This window comes from Triticum aestivum, chromosome 7B (assembly GCF_018294505.1).
Source record: "Triticum aestivum cultivar Chinese Spring chromosome 7B, IWGSC CS RefSeq v2.1, whole genome shotgun sequence".
Taxonomy (NCBI): domain Eukaryota; kingdom Viridiplantae; phylum Streptophyta; class Magnoliopsida; order Poales; family Poaceae; genus Triticum; species Triticum aestivum.
Window position 1 is genome coordinate 756610779 of NC_057813.1, and position 16817 is coordinate 756627595.

The 16817-nt window shown below is 44.2% G+C and overlaps 1 protein-coding gene across 2 annotated transcripts; it reads right to left on the reverse strand.

Annotated features, from left to right (window-relative positions):
• Positions 1-5291: 5291 nt before the first annotated feature.
• LOC123160568 (disease resistance protein PIK6-NP-like) lies at positions 5292-10345 on the reverse strand. 2 transcript variants are annotated; one of them, XM_044578373.1, is made up of 4 exons: positions 9103-10345; positions 8409-8728; positions 7708-8261; positions 5292-7628 (listed from the first exon to the last, which is right to left on the reverse strand). In XM_044578373.1, exons 3-4 carry the CDS (start codon positions 7966-7968, stop codon positions 6597-6599), a joined length of 1293 nt encoding a protein of 430 aa, XP_044434308.1. In that variant the 5' UTR covers positions 7969-8261; positions 8409-8728; positions 9103-10345; the 3' UTR covers positions 5292-6596. The 2 variants fall into 2 exon arrangements, with proteins under 2 accessions (XP_044434308.1, XP_044434307.1); XM_044578372.1 differs by having other exon boundaries at positions 7708-8728.
• Between the last annotated feature and the right edge of the window lie 6472 nt (positions 10346-16817).

Consider the following 16817-nt stretch of genomic DNA (forward strand, 5'->3'; position numbering starts at 1 on the left):
TGTGGAAAATATTTTTCTTTACACTACTAGAATTCATTTCATTAGACAAAAAAAAAATCCAAATTAAATGATAACAGTTTTATAAAATAATTACACACTTGAAAGATGTTGCCCGTGTGTTTTCTTGTGTGGCTATGCTAGTTCTCATTTGCAAAACAGGATAACTTTTTTTTGCGGGTGAAAACAGTATAATTTTTTATGCCTGAGAGCAAAAACAAACTTCGGTTCTCTAGAAAAGCAAAAAAGGCATATATATTGTTTTTCCCACAGAACACCAAAGTTGTCATTTTTTCATGAAATTTGCATGCATACGAAGCACTGTAATATTTATATATCTATTTTTATGGCATATATATGTATTACTTGCGCAACGGAGCACATGTCCCCGGTGCTCTGAATCTTGTCGTTCCTTGGCCTCGGCACATATTCAAAATCACACATTTCAAACGGCAATTAACAAAAAAAAATTGGATATACAAATCGTATAATTCCTAGAATAATTGCTCAAGATTTTAGATGAATGAATCGATATAGGTCATCCCTCAGTGTGAAATGTGGAGTGCCACATCAGTAACCTGCAAGAACCAGACCCGGACAATGATAGCGAAATCTCGTGCTCCACTCAAATATAAGGCGCTTGCTAGTGTGTGCCAATGAGGGTTGGAGCGTGGTGCGGAATAGACGACCACACGTTATGACAGAGGCAAGTGTCGATTCTCAAGTCTAACCGAACGATTTATGATGTTTGTTGGATTTTATCAGAAAATAGTTGTATGTTGAGTGTGGGTGGCGTTGCAAAATGCAAATTGAAAGTAAGAAACAAAAAGGAAATCTGCTTCATATATCTTTGATGCTTTTGAGAGGTCTTGTTGTCTTGGGAGAGGGAGACGTCGAAGGCCGACTGGGGAAGAGCGCCATCGGACTAGACAAGGCGGGTTTTTTTCCCTTCCAAACTCCTCCACACTGATGTCACCGGCGCCGCCACACCCTACCGGCGGCGGCCCAGGCGACCTTCATGAAACACCTCACAGAGGAGATCCTCATGGCCGCCGACCTCGCGCGCGCCTCCACGCCCGGCCTTTTCCTTCCTCCGCATTATCGCCGACCACTCCTTCCTCCGCCGATACCGCGCCGTCCACCTGCCGCCTCTCCTGGCGGCGCCCTCCTCTGCATCGCCACCGGCAATCACGCCGTGGTCAGGTACGTCGCTCCTGCCGGCGGAGGCGAGGGTACTGTCTGACATTGCTGCAGGCGCTCGTTATGGGATTACTTTCACACTGCATTAGCTCACAGATTGACTTTACATAGTACGTATATGGTAGAAATCCCAACGGACTCCCTGGAGGTTATTCACGATCTAGCTAGGCGTGCTGGACGGGACTAGTATATCTCGATCCTATAGAATAGGGGGAGGAAGGTTACAACCAGTCCATGTCATACAAGAGTTGTTACAACAGAGTTTATATACAGCACGCTAACACAAATATGTGCTTGGCCAAGGTGATTTTTAGCTGTACTAGTAAGCTTGCACGTGCAACGCACGTCTCCTGTATTTGAAGTCATGTCTTGTATACAATAACGACACCCCTCCACCGCCTCATCCCATTCAAGCGCACGCTCGCGCCTACGCTCGATGAGATCCTTCAGGGCAACACCTGTTTCCTTGACTTCCCCTTGTACATCATTTTCCTCAACCTACAGCACCACTCACCCCTCCTGCTAGTACGTGCGGATGGAAATCGGCATATGCTAGCGCCAGCTGGGTGAGCTTTAGCAAAGAAGCAGAGAAGACGGATAATAGAGACAATGCAATGATCAATGGGCTAGAAGCAGTCCAAAGTGAGGAAGGGTTTCAGCTTCAAAAGACTAATCCAGGAAAAAGGTAACGGCATCCGGATGTTTCATTGTTTCATACTTTCTATTGGTTTTGCCGAGCCTAACAACTATCTCTTTCATAGTAACTGAGAAAAAAATACATGACAAAATGAGGGATTTGTCCTGCCCTTATGGTTGTATACAGTTAGAATTCATGTTCTGTAGATTACCAGAGAACAAGAATCAAAATTGGTAGCAGGGCATAATACAAATACATAATTCCATTAAAAACCAGCATTTATTGCCAGAACAATCCTCTCGGGGAAATGTGCCAAGTCCAGCACCCATCCTTCGAAAATGACCAAGATGATCTGCTCCAGAAAGTTTGAGAAATGAAGTTCCTCCGAACTGTGATGCTGATTCTCTATATTCAATATTTCCACTAATTACTTGATGAATATTTTACCTGATGGTTATGTGGATACATATCAGGCTAAATGAACCAGACGATTGTGAACATGACAAAATATTTAGTTAAAAGCCTGAATTGTTGTCATCCATTACTTCCTGTAAATCATAGTAGCTTACACGGAAAAATTAGTTTAGTACAATTATTTCCCATACCCTAAGATACAGGTACCATACTAAAATGATACGCCTCACAGTAGTCTTCCAGCAAAAATAATTGATACTATTCATGCCATAAACTTTTCAAGCTTAGGAACCCAATATTAATCACATACCACAGGTCGAGGTTTTACATCATGAATACTATGGAAATGACGGTAGCAAAATCAGGAGGATTGATGACGATACATGCTCCAGAATTGTTGTAACTGTCCTTGGAAGTCTGTAGCAGAATCAAATATTAATTGTTAGAACTCAGTTCGGATAGAAGTAAAACAACAAATTTAACTATATAATTAATACATGGTTAGTTGGTCAATATCCTTCCACAACATGAATTTGAATTGTGCGGATGCATAGTACTACCTGCAAAAGCATGATAGACATCATCCACCATATATGTTTCTGTTCATGTGTTTTGGTTGCATTATCTGTCAGGTAATTCATGATTTCTCGAACTCCTATCTGAGCAGCAAAATAATGACAGAGATTGTTACAGCCTTTGACTCACCTCTATGAGCAGCAGTGAGTTGGCGATGATCCTGAAAAAAATAAGGGAACCAAAAGAGCTACATTAATTCCAGTACGAAGTAGTTGAACAAGTATTGTAGGAAATATTTTTTGATCTAAAAACGAAACTATCCATTAGTTGCACAATAACTCTCTCGTGCTAGTTGTTCAATCTAGCAGTTTGGTGGCATGGACAGAACAGACTTTCAGAGTTTCAGTACTTCTTTCGTTTGAACCTTAAGACATAACCAAGCACATCAAAGATAAACCATCAGCACACTTTCGTTGCTACAAAAGAGCATACACCTGAAGCAGATCTCCATCATTAAAATTGTTGATTTTATCAAAATATTCCAAGAAGAGACAGTTTCCCGGTTATTAATTTAATTTACAACTAATATCCCAGCAAAAGATTGCTTTCTAGTTGGAGATGTAGAATTAAAAGAATATGTTAAGTTGGCTAGACACGTTATTCCATTCCAGATAAGTATTGCTAGATTTAAGCTGGTTGGACATGTTTTATTGTAAACTAATAGTATAGCAACTGTATATTTGCAGAAGTCGATTACAACCGTGCGCAGGAAGACTCATCCCAGCTTCTCGCTGGAGTACTTCTTGTACACCACTTTCAGCTTGCTCTTATGGCAGTCAAGTGTGAGCCCAGTTGTTTGAACAACACCGAGGAACAAAATTAATTAGAAATAGTCTTGAGTGCCATCTGAATATCCTCTCTCTCTCTCGGCTGGGTAAGAAAGAAGGTGGGATAAGGGGCGGTTCGTACCTTCAGGAGAAGAAGCAGGCGCTAAGCCTCTGCCGCCGCTGATAGCCCGCCGGAGTATCCCCTCGTCGCCGCCATGCAGGCCCTCGCCCGCCGCAGGCCGCCCGCGCCCTGCAGTCGCTCGCCTGCCAACCCCATCTTCTTCCCTTGAGTGCCGCAGTGGAAGAGCCGAGCGCAGATCGAGGGAAGGGAGCCGGCGGCGCAGATCGAGAGTGGGAGATACAAGGAAGGGTTTCATCACAACTTCACGAGCCAAATAGAGGAATGAGCGTTGTATGCGGAGTTGCGGGAGCAGTGCGTGGAATATTCCTTTGCGGACGGAGTATGGTCAGCCATTGAAAATTGCTAACTCCACTCCGTAGAGCTATAGATTAATGATGGCTGTTAGATTAAGATTTGTGGGCCTAATTGTGTGGTACAGATTGGTTTGTGTAGTGTTGTGGGTCTAATTGCAGGGTACACATAAAAAAATTCTTGTTCGATTGTTTAATAGTAGTGTAGTTGTAGATGTAGAAATAAGAATCCATGCATTTCAGATGCCTGCCCTTGAACTCAATTACATGATTAATTAACTTGACCAGACAAGTTTGAAGACATGTTTGTTTACACAACATGTGTGTAGCTAGCTAGGTATGTGTGTCAGACTAACTTAACCATAGTAAACATATATGCAGACCAAACGAACTTTGGTTATCGGCACAATAATAATATATGAATGAATCTTATTTGAATATCGGCATGAACTAGATTGATTTTTTCGATGCATCTTAACAAAAGTATTTGGTTTCTCATCACGTACCACTATTGTCATTGGAAGGCTTCATCTGCTGCATATGGGGCTTACAGTATTTGGTGTCACGCTGCAGCTGGCTTGTTGACTAATTAAGCAAGCTGCTAAAATTACTTGGACTCGATGGAATATGCAAGTATGTATATTCATCCTATCTAGTGTGAGGATAAAAGTGTACGGATTCACGCACATTCGGTTGTGCCTCGAAGTAATAAAACTTCCTTGTGCATCAGGCTGCCTTAATGCTCTTGCAATCTACCTCTGCTAAACCAATTCGGAGGACATAGTCACATGGGGTACCAAATAAGTTTGTGCTGTGAATAGGTGTGGTGCTTGCTCGGCTCTAACATCACCACCGCAACTTCCGTAGTGTGGACGATGAAGCTAGATACTCGGACACCCTCCCCCATGGCGCTGAGATGCGGTTTCGACTTCCATAGGCATTGGAAGAACTGGGCGCCCATCCTTCCAGCAATCATCAGCTGTTGATCGAGTGAGTCCTCCTATCACGATTCTCCTGTGTGTGTTAATTCCTTGCATTAATTCTTTAAGGAGATTAGTCTTAAAACACTTTTGTAACCAGTTGCAGCTAACTGATTATACAAGCTAATTGTTGAAAGTTTAAGCTAGCTAGGGTGCCATGGTCTGGTTATAGGTTACTCAGGCTGTACCATCAGTTCAATTCATATGCATGCCAGCTGAAAAAGTTGTGACAAGGTAGCCACACAGTACTGTTTTTGTTGTCTGAAATTTATCGAACTCACTCGAGCATTAACATTTGTGAAATTGTGAATAAATGACTAAAATTAATTCATACACAAAATAAGTAGGAAGCAAACAACAACACGATCTATTATGATCGATCACAAGTTATAGAAGCTCAGGACCGGTTTGCCTTCATGCTTTTTGAGTTGCCTAAGCAAGTCTTTCTTGAAGCTGTCGCTGCACGGACCCATTACCAAGACTTGCTCGAGATCAACTAAATCCCGCAGCCCAACAATCTGCAAGCACGATGATCCACCACAAGAGCTACAGCAGTGAATGCTGAGTGCTTTAATAAATGAGCTGCCATCTTCAAACGACACCATTGAGTTTATGCTGCTGCAATAAATCCCGAGGGTGTCCAGAAACAGGGCTCCTCTGACACTGAGATGCCGCTGAATTGGCTTGATTGCAAGACCACGTTCAAATCCTGGAATCTGGCGTTCATGGCAATGGATAATGTTATCTATGTCATCTTGACTTGATATCCTCACCTCATGGTTAAACCTTTTGAGATTGGGAAACTGATTGATCCATGCTGGCCTTATGCATGCGGCACCTGCGCCTGCACCACCTCCAGTACTAGTGTAAAATACCTTGAGGCTCTTTAGGATCTTGGGTGAGATGGAGATGTCATCAAAACAAGCAAACTCATAGCTGCCATCCTCCTCCAGCAGCAGCAGTTGTAGCGACAAGGACTCAAGATGAGGAAGGTGACCCGAGATGGCCGAACACAAGTCCTTCCAGTTTTTACGGCTGATGCCGGACAACCCAAGCTTGCGTAGCTGGGTAAGCTTCTTAACCTCCTTGAGGAGTAGGAAGCCGCCTTTCCCACCTGCAATATTCACAACACCGAGTGTATGCAACATTGTCAGCTTCCCAATCCCCTCCGCAGCAGCAGGAACAACCTCAACACCACCACCATTTCTAGCAACACGCCGGCGTCTGCGCACATTCTTGGACAGCCACCAGCTGCAGGATTCTCTCAAATCACCCACCCTCTTCTTCCATGACCCTATTGATGCCCCCTGGACCAACCCGGATGCTGATGTGTTGGCTTGTACGGGTTCTTCTTCTTGTGGCTCCTTCTCCTTCTGCTCCTGCTCCACCTCCTCAACCTTCAACTTCGACTCCCCTGACTCCACCTTGTTCTCCTTCTCCTTCGCCCGCTCCTCCTCATCCTCATCGACTGACTCCCCGAAATCCTCCTTGTTCTCCTTCTCCTCCTCCTCCTCGTCCTCATCCACTGACTCCCCTAGTTCCTCCTTGTTCTCCTCCTCCTCCTCCTCCTCCTCCTCCTCATCATCATCATGATCATCCGACTCTGAATCCTTGTTCTCCTTCTCTTGCTCCTTCCACTCCTTGGTTGTGATGATGGTGTTTCCGGGCACGAATGTATTGCAACTTGTGTAGCTTGGTGACGATAGCAGGTGACAACTCAACTATGGAGGTGTGCCTGACATCTAGAGTCTCCAGCTGCCTCATGGAACCCAATGAATCTGGGAGACGAGTGATGTGCACGCATCCTCGCAAGGACATGAACTTGAGGCGAGGAAACTCCTTCACGATCTTCTCCAGATCCTCATCTGTTACACTAGCAGTACCATCTGATGTACTACTAGTGCCCTCCAGGTCAAGCACCCGAAGCAGCTTCATCTTATCACATACAAGGAATGATCTCCACTCACCGAACACTGTCAAAGACCGTAGCCTTGACAAGTCCAGGCCCTTGAATACAATATCATCTCTATCCCAGTTGCTGCTTATGGTTAGGTGTTGTCCAGTGAGCTGTGAGCTGGGGCTGCAATCCCCCTCTAGTGCAAACACAAGGTTATCCTCCATTGGCCGTGACTTGATGTATTCACGGAAGAAACCATTGACTTTGAAGTAGCTTCTTATCATTGTTGATTTCTGTTGCTCCTGATATAATATGCTCAACTTCATCAACTCAGACATGAGCTTTTCTACCTTCTCCTCTGCGGTGCCACCACCACCAGATGAATAACCGTCTGCGATCCACCGTCTGAGCAAGCGATTCCGCCTAATGCTCTGGTCCGCTGGGAAGACTGACATATAGAAGATGCATGGCTTTAGTTCATCCGAGCAAGCATCAAAGTATGATTGCATCCAACAAAATAGGCTTGTTAAGCTAGGAAGAACTGAGCTAGTTTCTAAACATCCCATGAAGCCTGCATTTGTAGACTCCAAGAACATCTCATTCCTTATGTGTTTGCGGGCGTATTTGCCTATGGCAACTATTACTTCTGGAAGCCCGCCACATTTGGACATGATAAGCCTTGAAATTGTCTCTGCCTGGGAGGGCAGTTGCTTCTCGTCCAAAGTTATCTACAAAATATGGAAATAGATTAATCAACTTCTGAAATTCCAACTAGCTACCAGCATGCGTGAGAGAGTTGCCTAGTACCTTTCTGAAGAGAAAAATGGCATCGTCGGCTTCTAGACCCTTGACGTTGAGAATACAGTCTTCCGCATCTGTACAATATGTGGCGATGCTTTCTTCACGTGTAATGACAATAGTGCTACTACGACTTACAGGCCAGGATAACAAGGTTGATTTTATCAAGTCCCAGTCATGAATGGACCGCAGACCATCAATGACAAGGCTCCATCCGTTTTCACATAGAATTTCACGACACCCTTGAATAGGGTCTTGGCCTTCCATCATACCAATTAATGCAGTTTCTTTGGCATCGGCATCATCCAAATGAAAATCCAGAAGCAAGCTTCGACACAAGTCCGTCAAATTAAACGGATGTGGCACATCCACCCAGCCGTGCCTTCTGTAATAGCTTCTGTGAAAACCTGAGTCATAAAATTGTCTGACAATCGCCGATTCCCAACACCAGCAATTCCCCACACGAAGGTGACCACGGGGAAATGGTTCATTCTGTTTCCAAGGAATTTAGCTTCATCGTCACGCCCAACAAGCTGCTCGGATTTAACTTGTTCCGGATGCTCCTGTTGATCACAACTCCTGTAAGAACAACGATACAAGCTCTAGTAGACTCACATAAGAGGTGTTGTTTTATCAAGTCCCAGTGCTCTGGGGACTCCACGCCCTCAATGAAAATGAGGTAATCGTGTTCATTCAGAAACTCACGGCACCTTTCAAATAAATCATGATGATCCAGCGCCATGAGCTTTTCCTGTGCATCTTCATGTTCATCTTCACGGTAAGATTCCAAAAGTATTCGCACAGCCAAAAAGGCCAAGCCACCATCCGGATGTTCGGAAAGACGAAAGTACTGGTATTCAAAATTGACTTCGTCGAGGATGCTTGACTTGTCGAGTAATCTCAATTTGTCATACAATTCTCTCCTGAAGTGTGTTTCATCAAAATCATCCTCACAGAACAAGGATATAACACCACAGTGTCGTCTTAATTGCCAGATGAAATCACCCATGCCGCTGCGATACCCACAACCCTGCAGCAATTTCGAGAACATTTTAAACTGATCATCGAATTAAGTAGCATATGAGACAAAGCTATTAAATTTTACTCTCTCATTTCATCAAATTAAGCTAGGCAGGCATATTATCTCGATTCTTACTTAAAGTAAAATTATTTAATTGTGATTGTGATTTTGTATCATATTATTAACCAGCACATGCACATATTAATCGATTAATAGTTGGTTAAATTAGACTTGCATTAACCAATCAATTGCACCTTAATTTTAAATATTTTGGAACGATCTAGGCACTATTGATTTAGTTGTACAAGATATGATGTATAGGCACATACAATTGCATGTGTGCAAGAGCATAATATTTACTATATAACTAATTACATACTTACCTCAGGGAAAATAGCACAAATATATCCACCATGAGAGAAGCACTTAAGCTCAGATATTTGGTAGGGTTCTCCTGTGCAGAGAAGGGCAAGTCCCAACTGCTTGGTGAAGATGACGATCCGGCTGCCATTTTTGTTGTCTGCAAGGCACATTCTAATGGCATTCCACTCTGCAACACTGGATAGTTCTTGCTCCATGATGATGAGATACTTATGCTTGCTTACTTGCAGCATGAGCTCAGACATATCGTCATGGTGGCGGTGGTGATGATGAGATGTGAACTGAGCCAGCAGGTTGTTGAGGAACTCTACCGGGTTGAAGGGATGATGCAAACTCAGCTTTATCCAGGCACGATTCCTGAATTCTCGGCAGGTGTCTGGGTCATAGTACGCCTTCTTTATTAGTTGCCCACCCAAGTTCCCCAACATCAGCTTGCGGATCTCCCCATAGAGAGATCACTCTGAGCTCACTGTCTTGGCAATCGATCAACTTTTTGAGATCAAGGGTGTGATCGTGCAGCTTTCCCATAGCCTTCCACACCTTCCTTAGGTCGTGGAATGTCGCCAATGATGCCGATGTACTACGGGGTACAAGGTGCATAAGCAGCTGATGCTGCTGATCTGAGGAGTGGTCTTGGTTGACACCATCGCTGCCACCCAAGAGGTTGTAGCGGGTGTTCCTTTGGCTGACATCCTCCACCCTAGTCTTGAGACGCTTTATCTCTTCAACCGCCATGTCCAGGGGCAGCGGCGGGCTTGCCATGCAGACGAGGGATGAGGTCAGGCGCCGCACCCAGTCCCAACGCGACGCCTTGTCGAGGTGGACGACGAACTCGACGCAGTCCTCGACATCAAAGGCGAGGTCACGGAGCTGCCTCACCCACGTCCGCACCACGTGGTTCTGGGATGCACGCTCCCCCGTGTTGGAGGCGCGAAGGAAGGACTGCATCATCTGGAACTCTCCAGTGATGAACACAAGGTCATCCTGCACACGCACCCTCAGCTTCGTCTCCTCCTCGATCGCCGACTTCACCCTGATGAGCGTCCCTTCCACCGCCGCCTTGGTCAAACCAAGCGCGAACTCCGCCATTTTTGCTCGACCTTTGTTTCAGTCTCTCCTAATTGTGGGTGTTGGCTGCAATCTGGAGTACTTGATTCTTGTGTGGTACTGGCATAGAAGGAGTTGCACGGAAGCTGGGGGTGGGATCTATATATCAAAGGCTAGTGGAGTAGCATCACGCATGGACACCCGGCTGCCAGAGACATTAATTACTTGACAGCTTCTTGGAGAAACCGGATTATATATTCCTATGAGCAAAAATTTCAACGAAGCAGGAACCGGTTTATTGAGTAGTGTCACTATCCATGGTAGATGGATAGATAAACAGATAAGAACGATGTGATTAGCCAACTAACAGCCGACTTAAACAATTCAAACAGGCACAACTCATCACTGTGCTTACATTTGCAATGATCCCGACGTGATGGCAAACACGCATAGTTAGTTGTCCTTTATAAGTCGTGTCATCCCCTGCGCCCTCTTAGAGACAGTCACATGCAATCATGAATGTTTACTTTGTATAAATTGGCTGTCAGCCATGTGTAATAATGAAATTGATTAGCCATCTAATAGCTGGCTTAAACAATTTGAACAGTACAGCTCATCACTATGCTTACATTTGCAATGATTCCAACATTATGGCGAACACGCAAAGTTAGTTGACTTCTTATAGTCTTACATACAAGGTGACATCCCCCCAGCGCTCCTTGGGACCGGCACATGCAATCATGAATGTTGACATTGAATAAATTGGCTGTCAGCCATGTGTGACACGCAACATATATTCAAATTGGTTGGCCATACGTATTGGAAGACTTGGATCGAGATTCCGGTTCGATGTCCAACAGATAGGCAGGCCAGGCCAGCTAGAACTGCACGTCTTGTTTATATTATCTCAACAAGCTGTATGTATCGTATTCGTTTTTCGAACTGGATTCACTGCAGGAAAAACATTGTATGTTGCCCACCTAAGGTGCTCGGCGAAGGTCAGCATATGCCGTGTGTAACACTCGGTGTACATCACTTGGCATGCCCCTGACCGGCAATAGCGAAGTACGCCAAGTTCCATTTCATGGGTGCCAGGCAAAGCTTGTGCCGAGTACAAAATCGTGGTACTCAGCATAGGTATGCCATGTGGCACCCAGGTATGCTGAGTGCGAAAATCATGGTGCTCGGAACACTCCTAGGCTAAGGGCGTGCTATGTGTCTGGGATTACGCTGATAACCGTGTGATCGCAGTGCTCGGAGACATCACTTGCCAGCTTATTGGAGAAATCATATTATATATTCCAGTCAACAAATATTTCAATGAAATAGGGTGGGACTAGTTCATTGAGTAGTGTCACGGTCATGGGTAGATGGCTAGATATATAGATGGGAACAAAGGTGATTAGCCAACTAACAGCCGGCTTAAACAATTTAACAGTCACAATCCATTGCCGTGCTTACATTTGCAATGGTCCCAACATGATGGCAAACACGTAAAGTTAGTTGACTTCATTTTGTCCTATATACGTCGTGCCATCCCCGCGCGCTCTTAGACACAGGCTGTCAGCCATGAATGTTTACTTTGGATGGATTGGCTTGTCAGCCATGTGTGATTGACATCATATTTGAATAAATTGGCTAGCTGTTAGAAGACCTGGATCGAGATCACAGATCGATGTTGAACAGATCAGCAGGCCAGGCCTGCTAAACTGTACGCCTTGTTTATATTATCTCAAGAAGCTGCATATGGCATATTTTTTGGAAAAGGTTTATGGCATGCGCTCGGTTTTGTGTCCTTTAAATTCACATGGATTTTAAATTTATTACTAAATATTTCTTAGATACACACCCCTACTGTCGCCCCCTTGCTCAGAGCGATATACGCTTGAGGCATGGGATTTCATGGATGAGAGTTCACAGAAGGAGCCTGTGGCTGATTGCGCGAGTTTCATGACCTTGAGGTTAAGAATACTGCCCTTCTCGGTAAGTGGTTGTTTAAGTTGCTGACGGAAGACGGTGTATGGCAAACCCTCCTAATGAGAAAATATGTTGGCTCAAAGGCAGTGTTCCAAGTATATTGGAAGCCTGGGGACTCACACTTTTGGGCTGGTCTAATGGTTACGAAGATATATTTCTTCCGCTATGGATCCTTCTCTATTAAAGATGGCTCAGAAATTAGATTCTGGGAGGACAAGTGGCTAGGTAATGCCACAGTCCGGGAACAATATCCAACTCTATATAATATTGTTCGTCATAAGGGTGATACTATCGCCATGGTTATGGAATCCTTTCCTCCAAATGTGATGTTCAGACGAGATTTAATAGGCCGTAGACTTGCATCGTGGAACGATTTGATATATCGTCTTGCCACGATACATTTATCACAAGGTTGCGATGAATTTCGGTGGAATCTAAATGCGAGTGGTAAATTCTCGGTAGAGTAAATGCATAGAGCGTTGGTCCAATCAGGTGTGCTAGTTGATAATAATAAGAAGATCCAGAAGATGAAGATACCACTTAAGAATAAAATCTTTGCATGGTATCTTCGTCGAGGAGTTATGCTTACCAAAGACAACCTTATTAAAAGGAATTGGCATGCAAGTGTGCAATGTGTTTTCTGTCAGCATAACGAAACAATAAAACATTTATTCTTACAATGTAAATTAGCTCGTTCTGTATGGTCAATCATCCAAATAGCTTCTGGCTTGTATCCTTCATGTAGCGTTGCTAACATTTTTGGCAACTGGTTACATGGGATTGATTACAGGTTTAGAATTCTTATCAGGGTGGAAGTGCTTGCCATTATTTGGTCGCTTTGGCTGTGTAGAAATGATAAGGTGTTCAACAACAAAAGTATTTCTTTTATGCAGGTTATCTACAGGTATACCAGTATGCTCCGTTTACGGTTGTCTCTGCAACGTGTGCAGAATCAAGACCTATTTACGGAGATGTGTACATGCTTGGAGGGTACGGCCAGGGATACTTTTACCCAACATGGATGACAGATGACTTTAGGATTGGCCCTCCTGCAGCCTAGGCGTCATACAAACTCATCTTCTTGTATTTCACCTTCTTTTTTGTTTTTAGTTTGGATTTGTTTTGGCTGTGTGCATCTCAGTTGCAGAGGACGGGTGTAATGCTTAATGTTTTAAGTAATAAAGCGCCCTTTATCAAAAAAGAGCTTTTATTGTGGAGTCCATGAGTAGCAAAGCTTTTATTTTCTCAAAACAGGGTTTAAATATGATACACCATATCATTTCTCTGGTTGCAGAAGGGCATTGTACAACATCACATAATTAACAAAGATTTAAGATCCATCTTATCTGCTGTTTGAGGTTGCATATAGCTAGGAAGGATATTAGAGACTATAAACATGATAAGATTTCGACAATAAACATGACTTTTCTTAATTAACTTTAAGTTAAGGAGGAGCTTTGATTGTTGTCATTTTGAAGAAGTTGCTTGTATTTTTAGTATATCCCGACACTTTTTGTTCTGGAGAACTCGACATGGGACCACAGTTAGTAAACTCTATGGTTGTGTTTGGTATTACATTTCAGTGTTTGTTTATCCTGTTTTTTTGCCAATTTTTATGGCTAACTTTCCAAAGTATATTATAGAATAAACATAGGGAAGTATAGTTCAGCAACCACAAACCGAGCCTAAGAGTTTGATGTGGAATAGGAGGAGATTTGAACAATGCACCAGTTAAGAATTAATTTACGTAAGTCAATACGTGTATATACTGGGGAGTTGAGTTGCTAGCTACCATCCAACTTGGTCTGAGTGCGATGGCCAATTCACAAATTAATCAAACATGCGTCATCAAAGTAGACTTTGTACTGCGTGTGGAAAAGAGCAGAGGCAGCCAGGTCTGATTTTTTTTTTTGCGGTTGATTTACATAGTTAAACCCTTGGCCAGACCCATTCTTGGGGGTTGATTGAGCCTCTATTCACATTAAGCGAAACGTGGAGCCATGGCCACTAACACGTTGTAACATGGGGCGTGGTTTCTCCTTTTCTCTTTCTTTTTAACCTCCACGTGGGGTATGATTTGTAGCATTGATCGTGATAAGTATATATGTTTGTCAAGCTACTAAACGATAGTCTAGCACCTAAATCAGGGTTACACGTACTTACTATGGATAGAAGGCAGTCATGGACCGATGGCTTCGTAAGTGAATGAGCATAACTAGAGGGTTAGCTAGAGAGCATAACCGCAAAGGCTTTGCAAGTATGTAGATACTGTGCATGTAAAAAAATCAGTGAAGAACAGATTCCTGCAAGACTGCATGTGTTTTCCGGAAAGAGCGACAACACACCCTGGTCCCTGCATCAATTGATGCAAGAGTGCAGGCTGGATAAGCGAGTTTAATCATAGTTAAACAGCAAAAGCTAAATCTCTGCTGGTAACGCAGTCGGCGAAATAGATGCCTTAATCAATCAATCCATCGAACTCTTAACATCATTCAAATGCCATCACTCATGACCAGCCTGCGCCGACCATTGAGGGTTCATGCATGCAGCTTATTTGAAAGTTATGTTAGGTCACTCATCATCCTGAAGCAGCAACCCCCAGGCCGACGGGTGCAAAGGAAGTCACCATCTATTCTCCTCAGAGTAAAACGCTAAGGATCTGCCTGGACGGTGGGCTGGCTCTTATTGTGGTGGCCGATGGTACAGCTGGAGCTAGGATGGTGCTCACAAACCATGAAGGAAATGTCATATTTGCTGTGTGTGAAGCCCTATTAGTGGTGTGTGCTGAAGGATATGGTCTTGCACAGTTGTGCTCCAGTGGACAAACCTCCCGATCATTTTGGAGTCTGATTACGAGCAGGCAGTTTGGCTTCATTAAAAGGTAAATATCGCTCGCAATATGTCCACTTGGTGGAAGATATTAGGTTGTTGTTAGCCTATGAAAGGTAGTTTCAGTAGTGAAGATCACCTGAGATCAGAACAAAGCTAGTCAACATGCATCTCGCATTTGTGGGTCGTTCGTAACAGCGTACTATTTGCTGGCTGCCAAACTTCCCTTTGTGCAAAAGGAAAATTTTATTAACCTTAAATTCGATGAATCTTCATCTAACTCTCCCTAGGTCCTGATCAAGGAGAGATAAGAGTTGATTGATTGTTACCTCTCGTGATATCGGTAGACAGATAACAAAGATGCAAATCTGCCAACTAAGTTATCTGATAGGCCAACTGAACGCACACTCAAATAATCCATCATCATCGAAAGCTCGGCTCAGCTCTTTTGCGTGGAAAAATGCTGGTAGCCAGCTGAGCTATCAAAAGTGATGGCGAATATCTGGCATTATCATCATCGAAGCTGACTTTGCTTTGCAAATCGCCGCATTCCACCATGGAATGCTATTTCCACAACTTCATAAGGCTATCTACTTTGAATATATAGTTGATCTAGTAATTTGCTATAGGCTAGCCGTGTGAATCGGATGAGCCATCATCGTCAAAGTTAACTTTGTGCTTTGGGTGCCTGCAGGTACAGTTCAGTGATACAACAGGAGCAATTATCATCTCTCAATATCGACACATGTTGATCTTAATTAGCTGAGCAATTGTCATCTCTCAACATCGACACATGTTGATCTTAATTTGCGGATCGATCAAGACCTTGAACCAATAGAATAGAATGAATGATGCTGGCCGCCCGGCCGTTATCTCAATGTTCGATTATGGTGGCGACTACTACGACTATTGTGGTGTCAACGACATGGACTTTCTACCTGGGTTGGCAGCCGGTGTTCCACTCAAACGTCGAGCGCTTGCTCCCATGCGACGACGAAGGGGCGGAATGTGGTAAGCACTAGACGGAGGTAGGTGACAATTCTCAAGTCTGACCGGTAGATTAATGATGTTTGTTGGACTAAATTGGACAAATTGTTGTATGTTGAGTGTGGATCGCATAGCAGCATGCAAACTGAAAGAAAGAAAAAGGGAAATCTGCTTCACATATCTTTGATTGATGCGTTTGAGAGATCTTGTTGTCTTGGGAGAGGGAGACGTCGAAGGCGGAATGGGGAAGAGCGCCAACAGACTAGACAAGGCGGGTTTCCCTTCCAAACTCCCTCTACAGTGGCGTCACCGGCGCCGCCACGCTGCACACTGTAACACCCCGCCGCCGGCAGTCCAGCCCCCCCTCCCCCCCGTACCACCTAACGGAGCAGATCCTCATGGCCGCTGACCTCGCCGGCGCCTACACGGCCGGTCTTTTCCTTCCTCCGCCGATTCCGCGCCGTCCACCCACCACCTCTCTTGGGGCGCCCTCCCCTGTGTCGCCAATCGCGACGGCGTCCTAGTCAGGGACGTCGTTCCTGCCGACGGAGGCGAGGGTAGTGTCTGACGTTGCTGCCGGCGCTCCCTTGAGATGCAGACCAAATATGTGCAGCTTGGCCAAGGTGATTTTCAAATCAATGAAAAAAATAGCGTGCTATAAGATTTAGTGCCACCCTTCTTCAAATACTATACAAGTTATAGCGCGCTAATAGGGAATACTCCAAATTAAATAGAGAAGCATACGAGAGCTATGTCCAGGGCATGTAGACTCCTAATTTGTAAGGAAAAAGAACACTCCTAGGAGCAAGGATAATAGTATAGCCAACTGTCCGCTATAAAAAAAATGCCATGTCATCTATAGCCAACCCTATAGAGC

What these genes read in the sequence shown, in the direction of transcription:
- LOC123160568 (XM_044578373.1), bottom strand. Translation starts at nt 7,968, where the DNA reads ATGATGGAAGGCCAAGACCCTATTCAAGGGTGTCGTGAAATTCTATGT. An exon ending in CCATTTTTCTCTTCAGAAAG is followed by an intron (nt 7,629 to 7,707) that starts GTACTAGGCAAC and finishes CATATTTTGTAG; the next exon opens with ATAACTTTGGACGAGAAGCA.